Here is a 10,463-nt window from a genome sequence, read left to right on the forward strand (position 1 = left end):
AATCCTTTTCTTGTTTCCAACATGAATCTATCCTGATGGCTACTGTTTGAGGGAGACTTTTTATCATGTTAAGAATGGATTTTTATTTCTATTTTATTAATTAAAAAATATATTGGAAAGAGCATGCTACCAAGCGCTCCTCCGTGGCACCGAGATAATTCAAGTCTTGCGGACACTGGTGAAGGTCACGGCCCCAGCCCCGCCCCAGGTGGCAGGTGCAGCCTACAGAGCACCGTTCCGCCATATTTGTTCACCCACAGCAAGACACACGTCCCCGGTATGGCCCAGGCTCAGGACCCCGTGGCAGGGAACAGGTGGTATGTGAATCTATCCTAAAGCACGTTTCCGATGCCCGTGGTGCGAACATCCACATTGTGTCTATCTTTGAGAGTCCCGTTCTCGGGAGTGCAGCTCCACGTCCTGAAGGGAAGCCAGGAGTGACATGACACCCTGCACGGTAAACACGCCCCTCCCAGGTCCCTGGTCCCACACGCCAACTCCAGAGAGAGAGTTCTGTGTGCCTGTGGCTAAATCAAAGACCTCTCCCTTCCTTCTAGTCGATTCCGAGGAAAGCCGTCTGTGTGGCCTGTTTGGAGAGCCACGTCGGGAGGCCCCTGCTGACACAGCGGCCAGGACCCTCCGGCCCTTGCCCCTCACCGCTGGGACGGGCGCTGTCTTCCCCACGGGGCTGCGGGTGCCCTCGGCACAGCGGGGGAGGGCCAGGCCCTGCCCCACACCCCTTACAACGGACTGGTACTTTCACCCCTGGGGAGAAACTGCCCGGCGCACACTTCTGTTAACGTACATACACATAGTGAGATATCCCTGTTGCTGTTTGTTTTCAAGCTGGTCTATTCGGAGAACTGGCCGTTTAGCAGACCTGCCCCTCGGCAGACCCGCCCCTGGGGACCGGGCGCACACCCTGCTCACCGGATGCTCATTCAGGGGAGGAGAGGTCTCTCCATTCGTGAGCATGCTTGCTTCTTGGTCTCCTAATTTGTTCCCCGTGAGCTCCGTTCTGTCAGCGACTGTGGTGGGTCCTCCAGCCTAGCTGTCCGCCCCGGGGGCCTCTCTTCGGGAGGCCTCGGAGCCAGGAGAAACCCACCTGAGCGATTCCCGAGCCGCTGGGTGACTCAGGGCCGCCCACCCGGTCGGCCTGATGCACAGACCAGGGACCCGGAGCGAGGCACGCGAGCTGACTGCCCTGCGGGGCCGGCTCTGGCGTCTGGAGTCCGGAGCGCATGCGCTGTGGGGGTTTAGCCTCGCCCTCTCTAAGCAGAATCGTCTGGGCAGACGGTGAACCCGTGGGTTCTGACCTCACGTGCTCATCACGCCCCCCTCGTGCCTCAGGACCTCACACCGGGCCCTGCGGCTCCCCGGGGTCAGGGGTCGCTGGAGGAAAAGGCTCCTCACGGACAGAAGCAGCTGCACTTTCTGGGGCATATTTAACAATGTTGGGAACATCCTGGTTTCGTATTAGTACAAGAGACAAAACCATCGACAATGTAAGAACTGAAATGACCCTTCCCTTCCCCACCCCCCAAAACGACTCTTGACTTCCCAAATGTGTCACCTGCTAGATCCGGTCACAATAATGCCCTTTGGGCTTCAGTGCCCTTGACCTAACGTCGACCTAACGTCGCTGTGACACAGGCTTTCGCACCACCGCATGCTTGCGTTTCCGGGGGCCACGCCCCTGCCTCTGCACTGCCATCCCCCTGATGTCTGATGGGGGATGCTTACGGAGCCCGTCCCCACCACCAGGCAGACTGAGCAGACGGCAGGACGGGCCATCCCCTGCCTCCCACTTCCCCTGTGCGCCCTTTCTGAGCAGACGGCTTCGGCGCTTCCTAACCTAGAGGGGAGGCCACCCTGACCATGAGGGGCCCGGGCACCTGGCCTGAGCCACCGGCTGTGCGCAGGAGAGGGCTGACGCGGTCCGCATCTCTGTGGGAGCCTTCCCTGGGCCCGTCTCCCCTCTTCGATGTGAAATGTCCCAAGCGATATGAAGATCAGGAATGACGAGCATCAGAAGGGACTCACTTCGTGCAAGAAACACAGGAATTTTGGCCAAACCCGCTTCGGCCGTCTAGAGAGAGGAGGAGCCGCCCAGCGCCTGGGTCCCTGGGAAAGGGGGTGCCTTGTGGGGCCTGGCCCAGCGGGTCCTGCCTCTGCTCCCTGGGGAGCGGGGCTCCCTCTCTTCCCATGTATCTGTGTTTCTACATACATTTAAAACAAAAGTTGCCAACTGCTGGGCTGCCTGGAGGCAGGCTTTGGTCCCTCGCCGGGGAAGAGGGTCCTGTCATGAGGAAAGGCTGGCCTGGTTTTGCGGCACAGGCACCGTGGCCTTTGGTAGAGCCAGGCGGCCGGGGCAGGGTGTGGGGGAGGGGCGCAGCTCTGAGACCTGCTTGGTGCTCCGATGTCAGGTGAGGTCAAGGCCGGCCGTGGGCCCCTGTGTTAGGTCTCGTGTGGGTATGTGAGGGGCTGGCAATCCCCGAGGGCCAGCAGGGTGGAAGTGTCTTTGTGACAAAAGCCCAGGGGGTGATCCAGAAGCCCAGGGCAGGATGGAGGGCAGGGGGTTGCAGAGAAGCAGCTGGAGGCCTCGGCAGCACTGACCCAAACCCTCCCCACGGACCCTGGACCCTCCCCACGGGCCCTGGACCCTCCCCACAGACCCAAAGCCTCCCCACAGACCCTGGACCCTCCCCACGGACCCTGGACCCTCCCCACGGACCCTGGACCCTCCCCACAGACCCAAAGCCTCCCCACAGACCCTGGACCCTCCCCATGGACCCTGGACCCTCCCCACGGACCCTGGACCCTCCCCACGCACACTGGAGGTGCCAAGCGGAACCACATTTGTTTCTTGTGGACCTTGTTCAGTGTTGGGACCTAGAGTCCCTCCCAGCCCTGGTCTGTCTCTGTCATCTTGGGGGCCCTGCCTTCCTCTCTCTGGATTCCCTCCTGCGGGGTCCCCTCCTGTCTGGTGACTGACTAACTACTGGAGTCAGTTGAATAATGCTCCTCCCACATGAAAATGTCCTTGTTCCTGGTTCCCAGGACCTGTAAACATGGCGAAACGGGCTTTGCAGATGTGGTTAAGGCTCTTGAGGTGGGGGCTACCCTGGGTGGTCCGAACGTCATTGCGGGGCTTTATAAGGGACAGAGGGAGAAGCGGGGGAAAGTGGAGTTGGGGAGGGGCGTGGAGGATGCCATGCTGATGCCCTGACGACGGGGAAGGGCCGGGGGCGGGGGCAGGGGCCTCGGGCAGCCAGGAGAGGCAAGGACCCAGATTCTCCCCTGGAGCTTCCAGAAGGAATGCAAACCTGCCGACACCTTGACTGGAAGGCTTCTGACTCCAGACCCGGGAGATTTGGGCCTTTTAAGCCACTGGACTTGTGGTTGTAGCAGCCCCAGGAAACCGATACAAAAGTCATCTATCGGTGAAAACGCCACCGTCCCTTCCTTCCGAGCTCCCGGCCAGCACGGGTGCAGCCCCCTTGTCCGCCGGGTAACTGTCAGGGAACCTACCTGTGACTGCGCCAAGTCTGAGCCCTTTCCTGGTCCCCCAGGCCCGCTCCACCTTGGCCCACCTTCCCTGTCACTCAGGCCACGCCCCCGGAGTGTCGCGCCCACCTGCAGTCCTGGGCAGACCTGCTGGCTCCGCCCTCAGGGACATCTGGCCATGCCCCGGGGGCCCGCAGCTGGCAGGGCAGAAGCGTCTTGCTGTCTTGCTGTTTCCCTGCCTCCCCCTGCGCTGCTCCCCGCCCCCCCCAGGAGTCTTTGCTCCAATGTCTCCTTCTCCATAGGTCTTCCAGCCGCACGAACGGCAAGACAGGATCATCAGCAAACGCCTCCAAGCCTTAGAGGTGGGGGAGGAGTAAATAATGGTGGGGTTTCGGCTCAGTCTATGGCCACCCCCTGGGGGATGGGTGTCCCCCCCCCCCCCCCCCCCCCCCCCCCGTCCTGATGCACTGAAAGAAAGACAAAGTCAGCCTTGATGCTAAAACCCCTCCAGCCCGACATTCCGGGTGTTTCCATATTTTGTCAGCTTCAGCTCGTTGTGCCGCGGCTGGAGCATCACCTGGCTCAGGGGCTGGGACCTGAGCTGGATCCGGACGGAGTGAATGGATTCAGGCCTCACCCGAACGCAGGCTGGGAAGTCAGATCCCTTTGTTTTAATTATGAGACTGAGCCCAGACTGCAGGACAGTTTCCAGGGTCTGGCCTCTGGGCAGTGCCGGCCCCGGGCTCCCTGCTGTCTGCCGCCCCGGCACCCAGGAGGCCCCTCGAGGGGACGGCCTCGGACACTTACTCGAGTCTTTCCTCTTCTTTCCTCCTCAGGTCGAAGTCCCGCTGCACCACTTCCCAGACGTGCTGGGCCTCCTCGTCCGTGAGCTTGGAAAGATCCAGCTTCTTCCCCATTTCTGCTCGTCAGGATCGCACCTGGGATAAGACAGGATCACAGTGGTCACGTGGGGGGCCTCGGACATCCGCTAACTCACAGGGAAAGAGGCCAAACGAGCACGCACGCACCTGTTTCCCAGGCAGCCTGCCTGGGCCTGGGCCGAAGCGTTTTCTAAAACAAATACCCGTGTGGACACCTGTATCACTTAAAGGTGTAAAGTTTACATGTAAGATTCCTGCACACGCGGAGCTCACACACGCGGCCACAGGGCCTCTGTCCTTCCATTGTGCAATCACACTGGCGATGTCCGTATCGAGGGGCGCGCTAGGGCCGTGCTCCGTGATGGGAGCCCCAGAAATGCTGGGGAAACGCCGGAGGAATTCTCCATCCCCTTGGCTTCTCGCCTTCGATCTCCTGATGGAGGTCCCACCGCGGAGAAGAGGCGACTGCATCTCAGATTCGTGGTCAGGCTGCCGAGCGGCCTGCTGGAGGTCCCGCCAGCGTGACTCGAGGCTGCCCACGGTACTGCCGACCTCCAGGACGGGAGGGGGAGCCGAAGCCCGGGGCAGTGTGGCCAGCGGGAGCCTCAGTCCCCAGGGGGAGGTCCGCTGCGGGGGCTCCGGAGCCTGGCCCCCCGCGGCCCTGGCCATCCTGGCGGCCACGCCTCACCTCCGCGATCCCGATTCAATTCAACTGCTCTACAGAGTAGCGCCGTGTCCCGCCCTGTCTCCGGGGAATCCGCTGACCAGGAAGGCAAACTGCAGACAGGCTGATGCCCGATTGAGGACACCAAAGGGAATCCCAGTCGATGTTGAAAGGACGGAGGAAGGAATAGCCAAATGTCAAAAACCAAGAGAAGTAGAACCCTAGAAACTTGCATGCTGTTCGGAGTGGGCTTCGTGGACTGGGCGGCTGGCAAGGGGGGCCCCGCCTCACCTCCTGCTTCAGAATCCGTGTTTCAAATGTTATTTTTTATGTTTTTCATTTATTTTTGAGAGACAGAGAGAGAACGTGAGTGGGGAGGATCAGAGAGAGGGAGACACAGAATCTGAAGCAGCTCCAGGCTCCGAGCTGTCAGCACAGAGCCCGACACGGGGCTCGAGCCCACGAAGCGGGAGATCATGACCTGAGCCGAAGCCGGACGCTTAACTGACTGAGCCGCCCAGGCGCCCCTAGAATCTGTGTTTTAACAAGACCCCCAGGCCATCATGTGTGGGTCCTGGGACCCTCTGAGAAGCAAAGCTCTAGTGAGGCAGGACTGCGGGGGCAAAGGCTGAGCAGACAAGGAGGACGGACCTTCCTGCTGGCCCTTCTCACAGAGAAACGACACGGGCCTGACAGGTGCTGGCACTGCCATTACACTGGGCACAAAACCGAGGCCCTGCGGCAGAGAGAGAGGACTCCTCCGGGATTCCAGGACTCTGGGTCGGGGGAGGACCCTACCTGGAGCGGACTGTGCTGTTCCCCCCTGCTCCTTGCATGTCCATCCTCTGAACATTTCTTTGCACCTTCTAGAGTCATTCCTGCTGTCACATCCCTCACTGCCAAGCTCCTTGAGGGACGGAGACTTAGTCTTTTCCCCGGCATGCAGCAGGTGCTGTGCTGGGCTCCCAGGGCTCCGGTCCCCTGGAGGTGGCCCGAGGGAGCCCTCCGCACGTGGCTGCGGCACCCACATGAGCTCCACTCCGGGCACCACAGCTCAGGGGAGATGCAGTCTGGGTGGTGTGGGCGGCCGAGTTGGAAAACCGCTCAGTGACAATGACAGGTCTTCACTGAGGACTGAAGCCCGTCTCTCGGGAACATCCTGGGAAGTCTTCAAGCCAACCCGAAGGCTTGCTTTGGCTCCTGAATTTTGGGGTAGCATCTCCCTTTCAGTGCTGCTGGCCAAGCGCAACTGTCCGTCACGGACATGTTACCAGCACTTGCTCTGGGCTAGAAACAGACTCTGATCTGTTCATCATGACAAGTGGCCATCAGCAGAGACCACAGCTGGTGAGAGTTTCCTCAGAGGTCCCGTGGTGCTCGCTAAAATATTCCCTGACTTGTGGCTTAGATTGGTGAAAAATAATTCATTTTTTTAGCATTTATTAATTTTTGAGAGACAGAGAGAGACAGAGCACAAGTGGGGGAGGGCCAGAGAAAGAAGGAGACACAGAATTCGAAGCAAGTTCCAGGCTCCGAGCTGTCAGCACAGAGCCTGACACGGGGCTCGAACTCATGAACTGCGAAATCACGACCTGAGCTGAAGCCAGATGCTTAACCGACTGGACCACCCAAGTGCCCCAATAATTTCTTATTTAAAATATTTTTTAACATTTGTTCATTTTGGAGAAACACAGTGGGAGCGGAGAGGGGGACAGAGAGGGAGACACAGGATTTGAAGCAGGCTGGAATGAGATATGACGGAGCCACCCAGGCGCCCCCATTTCTTAATTTTTTTTTGCACCAAACCCTCAGTATTTCCACCCTCAAGCACGATGCTGGCTGTGAGTGATGCGTCCAGAAGCTGCCCTGATGCGCCGGAGTCATCCAGACGAATTTCATTTACGACTGAATTTAGATTTTGGCCAAGAAAATGTTAAAACAAAATTCACTGCTGTTTCTCTAGAACACACAGTTTCTGGTTTTTAAAAACCCGGAGGAAAAATTTCTTTTCTGAGAGATGACTGAGGTTTATTCAGTTGTTTTTTCTTTTACGTTTTTGAAAAAAAATTGTATCATAAGAAGCACATTCGCGGAAGCTCTGTTTCCAGAGCAGATGAGAGATTGTGACCATCAGCTGACTCGTTAGCGCTCCGCCTCCTCCCTGCAGGGACCCAGGTCCAGCTTCCGGTCAGACGGGGTGCGGGGAGGGGGCAAGGCACAACTAAAGGAAAGGAGCATCCCCTTCTCACCTCCCTGTCCCAGAGCTGTTTGGCCTCTTTCTGTGTGTGGATGGGAAGGCCAGCCGTGCCCAGGGGCTGCGGACCTGTCTCCCCCAGGCCCCCTGACCACCTGTTCCTTCTCCCCGAAGCTTCTCGCTCATAAGGATGGCTACTTGGTCCCCCAGCTTGGATGGCAAAGATCACCAAGGCCTCGGGACCAGATGCAGGCTGCACCCGGCGGGTCTGGTGAGGGTGGTGCCCGGAGGGGGGCTGCTCAGGAGCAGCTGAGAAGTGAACAGGGGGACCAGCAGGAGAGGGTGGCAGGAAGTCCCACCTGTTTCTACAGAACTGTGACTTAGTCCCTTCTAGGACGTGCCAGTCACGACCCTGAGGCGACCCCTGTTGACTGCGCTGTGTCTCCTATGCCAGAACTGACGTGATAACAGACTTGGAAGAACGTCCACCTGCACAGCCCAACCAACAATGGGTGGTTCCCACGCGGTCCGACATCACCTGAAACATTTCACTCTGATGCTTATGTTCAGCTCAGATCCAACTTCCGGGGGAGCCGTGGCGGCGGTGGGGGTGGTTTGCAGGGAGGGGAGGGAAAGAACAGGAAGTCCCAAGTTCAAATGAGCCCATAGGAGGCAAGGCTATGCTGCTGGGGGCGGCAGGGAGGGGTGGGGGAGAGTGTGCTCCCAACGGCCAGGGGTTGAGAGCCAACGGCCCACGACATGGGTCTTTACTGTGACTGCATCTTCCCACGGAGAGAATTAATGACGTGCAGAGGCTCTTAGTGTTGATCGAAGCCTGTGTGTAGAAAGCTGCCTTCAACTGGACGCAGAGTATGTTTGGGGGCAGCCTTTAGAACGCACATCTCGCAGGTCCCTGTGGTTCCGAGCCCCGGCGAATGCGGGCTGCCCTTCAGCCCGGCACAGCCACACCGTGGGGCCCCCCTGGGCTCATGGAGGGGATGGCCCTTCTGCCAACGATCTCCTCTCCCCTCACCATGCGTGGGGCTGGCTTGCCGAGACCCCGATCTGCACCCGGAAGCCCTCCACCCACCGCAGTCACAGGGAAACAGGAGGACCGAAGGCTGCTCTGTCCCTGCCCTGGCTGCGGTGGGGGGACCTCTCCGGGCACGGGTGCTGGGTGGGCGGACCCCACCCGGCCCCTAGTCCTGTCTCAGAGCAGATCGCTCCTAGTCACAAGGCTCCCAAATGAAACGCTTTCAATTTTGCCCGTCCCACGGCTTTGATGTAATCACAGTTTTAATCTCTGAGACGGTTAGCCCTCCCTAGGGGGTGCCTGGGCCCCGAGGGAAGAAGCCATTATGGCGAGGAGGCTGGAAAGACAGTGGACCGGGTTTTATAAAGCGGACACCCCCAGATGCAGACCACTGAATTTCCGTGGTGTGTCATCTTTATCTGTTACAGAACATTCTGGCCAAATTAAAGGGAAGTCTGGTTCCTCCCACATGACTCTGGGCTTGACCACCTCTGGACCTGCTGCCCTCAGAGCCTTGTGACAAAGGCGATTGTGAGCGTCACCCCCCCTCGCCGAGCAAATAAAACTGGAAAGCGAGTTGGAGTTTCTCACTAAAGGCCCAACAAACAAAGGCAGGAGTGCTCTCTGACTCACGGTCAAGGCTGTGGTGCTGTGTTTGCTGATCAAGGCGCAGGCACGTTCCTGAGAGAAGACGGAGGTGCCCACTGGGTGGGGGAATGGTGTGTTAACCCTCCTGTCTGTTTCTGAGCACCGGCTGGTGTGGTGACTTCCGCGGGCAGGGCTTGCCGCCCATTGGTAGCCACCGAAGCCCCAGCCCTGGTCAGCTGCAAAATGGGCGCATTTCCACCCAGCAGCTCCCACCAGGCACACCTGCTGCCCCAGCGGCGACCACACTGGGTGGGTGCTCTAGCCTGCCCAGCCACCTGCCCCCCCACTTCTGCTGTCTCGGGTCCTGGGCAGTTGCTGGTACTCCTCATTTATACACGGACAGGGGTTCTCCGTGTCCAGCTGAGGCCTCAGCTCTAGTCTCCAGAGCAAGAACGGGCCCCAGGGCGAGGCTGCGGGACGAGTTCAGGGCCGGGGGTCAGGAGCCGGCTCTGGTCTCAGTTCAGGCACGAGCTGGGCTCCTCTCTGGGCCTCTGCAAGCCCTGACCCTCCCTGTGGGCTTCACAGCCATGGCCAGTGCCTGCCTTTGCACATTCATGGGCTAGTGGGGGCCTCACCGCCACCACTAACATTCCAACCTCTCAGAAAGACATATGTAAATAAGATTTTTAAAAAACACAGCACATAGGACAAGAAAATGTAAAAGCCCAATCCAACTGACAATGGAGTTTTCAATATTTGGTTAAGGTTCGTAGGAAACAGGTGTCCAAGTCTATGAAACCATAGTGGATTTGTAAGGGAGGCTGAGCTCAGGCCAGGAGCTAACGGCCCACACTGGGACCAGCGCCCACTCTGCACTGTCCGTCACCCACTGACCCTTCCCACATCTCTACAGCAAGGTGGATGGGCGGTGGGGGAGGAGGGGTGCTGCTGGCAAACAAAAGATGATTTGATTGTAATAAAGCTGGGGCTCAGGGGAGCCCACAGGAAGGCCAGGACCCTCTTCCCTGGCAAAGCATCACCCGGCTCTGTCCCCCCCAAATAGGCACCGCAGTGCAGACGGAAGTCTTTCGTCAGGCAGCCGCGGGCCCCTGGGCATCCAGCCTCAGCCCCGTCAGCACAGGACCGCCGCTGGGCTCTGTGTGAAATCACTCTTTTGTCCCAAATGGACTCTCTGGGAACCCAGGCCTGTCTGATCAGGGTATCTGCGCGGCCTGGGCTCGGTGGAGAGGGGGCGCCTCCTCCCTAGCCAGGACAAGGCCTGGGAGCCGCTGTGGGGCATTTGCACACCCGTGGGGCTGCACACATCACCGCGGACTCTCCCTATGCCTGGGTCCCCAGTGCTGGGCACCACGCCGCCCGCCATTCCCCCTTGTGACCGCACTCACCGGCTCCTTTCTAGGCGTGTGCAGGCCCTGGCCCGGCCCCAGGGGCTGCTCTTTCGGGTCCTGCGAGGTAAAGAAGGCGACAAGGCAGGATGTCAGGTCCTGACACACTGGGGCGAGGCAGGAGAGTCGGGGCCAGGCGGGGCGCAGCGGGCGGGGGGCAGGCAGAGCACCTGACCTGCAGGGGTGGCCT

At 59.4% G+C, this 10,463-nt stretch overlaps 1 protein-coding gene across 2 annotated transcripts in view; it reads right to left on the minus strand.

Moving 5' to 3' along the window:
* The window catches only part of MLPH (melanophilin), a 41,810-nt gene extending 31,347 nt beyond the window's left edge, over positions 1-10,463 (minus strand). Inside the window, exons 1-3 of one of the 2 annotated variants that reach the window (XM_029933548.1) lie at positions 10,449-10,463; positions 10,274-10,333; positions 4,315-4,445 (exon numbers count right to left, since the gene is read on the minus strand). In XM_029933548.1, coding sequence (XP_029789408.1) covers positions 4,315-4,424 — 110 coding nt within the window. In that variant the 5' untranslated portion in view covers positions 4,425-4,445; positions 10,274-10,333; positions 10,449-10,463. Of the gene's footprint in view, positions 1-4,314; positions 4,446-10,273 lie in introns of both variants that reach the window. The other variant, XM_029933547.1, reaches the window with a different exon arrangement.

The sequence above is a fragment of the Suricata suricatta genome, chromosome 3 (assembly GCF_006229205.1).
Source record: "Suricata suricatta isolate VVHF042 chromosome 3, meerkat_22Aug2017_6uvM2_HiC, whole genome shotgun sequence".
In the NCBI taxonomy this organism is placed as follows: Eukaryota; Metazoa; Chordata; class Mammalia; order Carnivora; family Herpestidae; genus Suricata; species Suricata suricatta.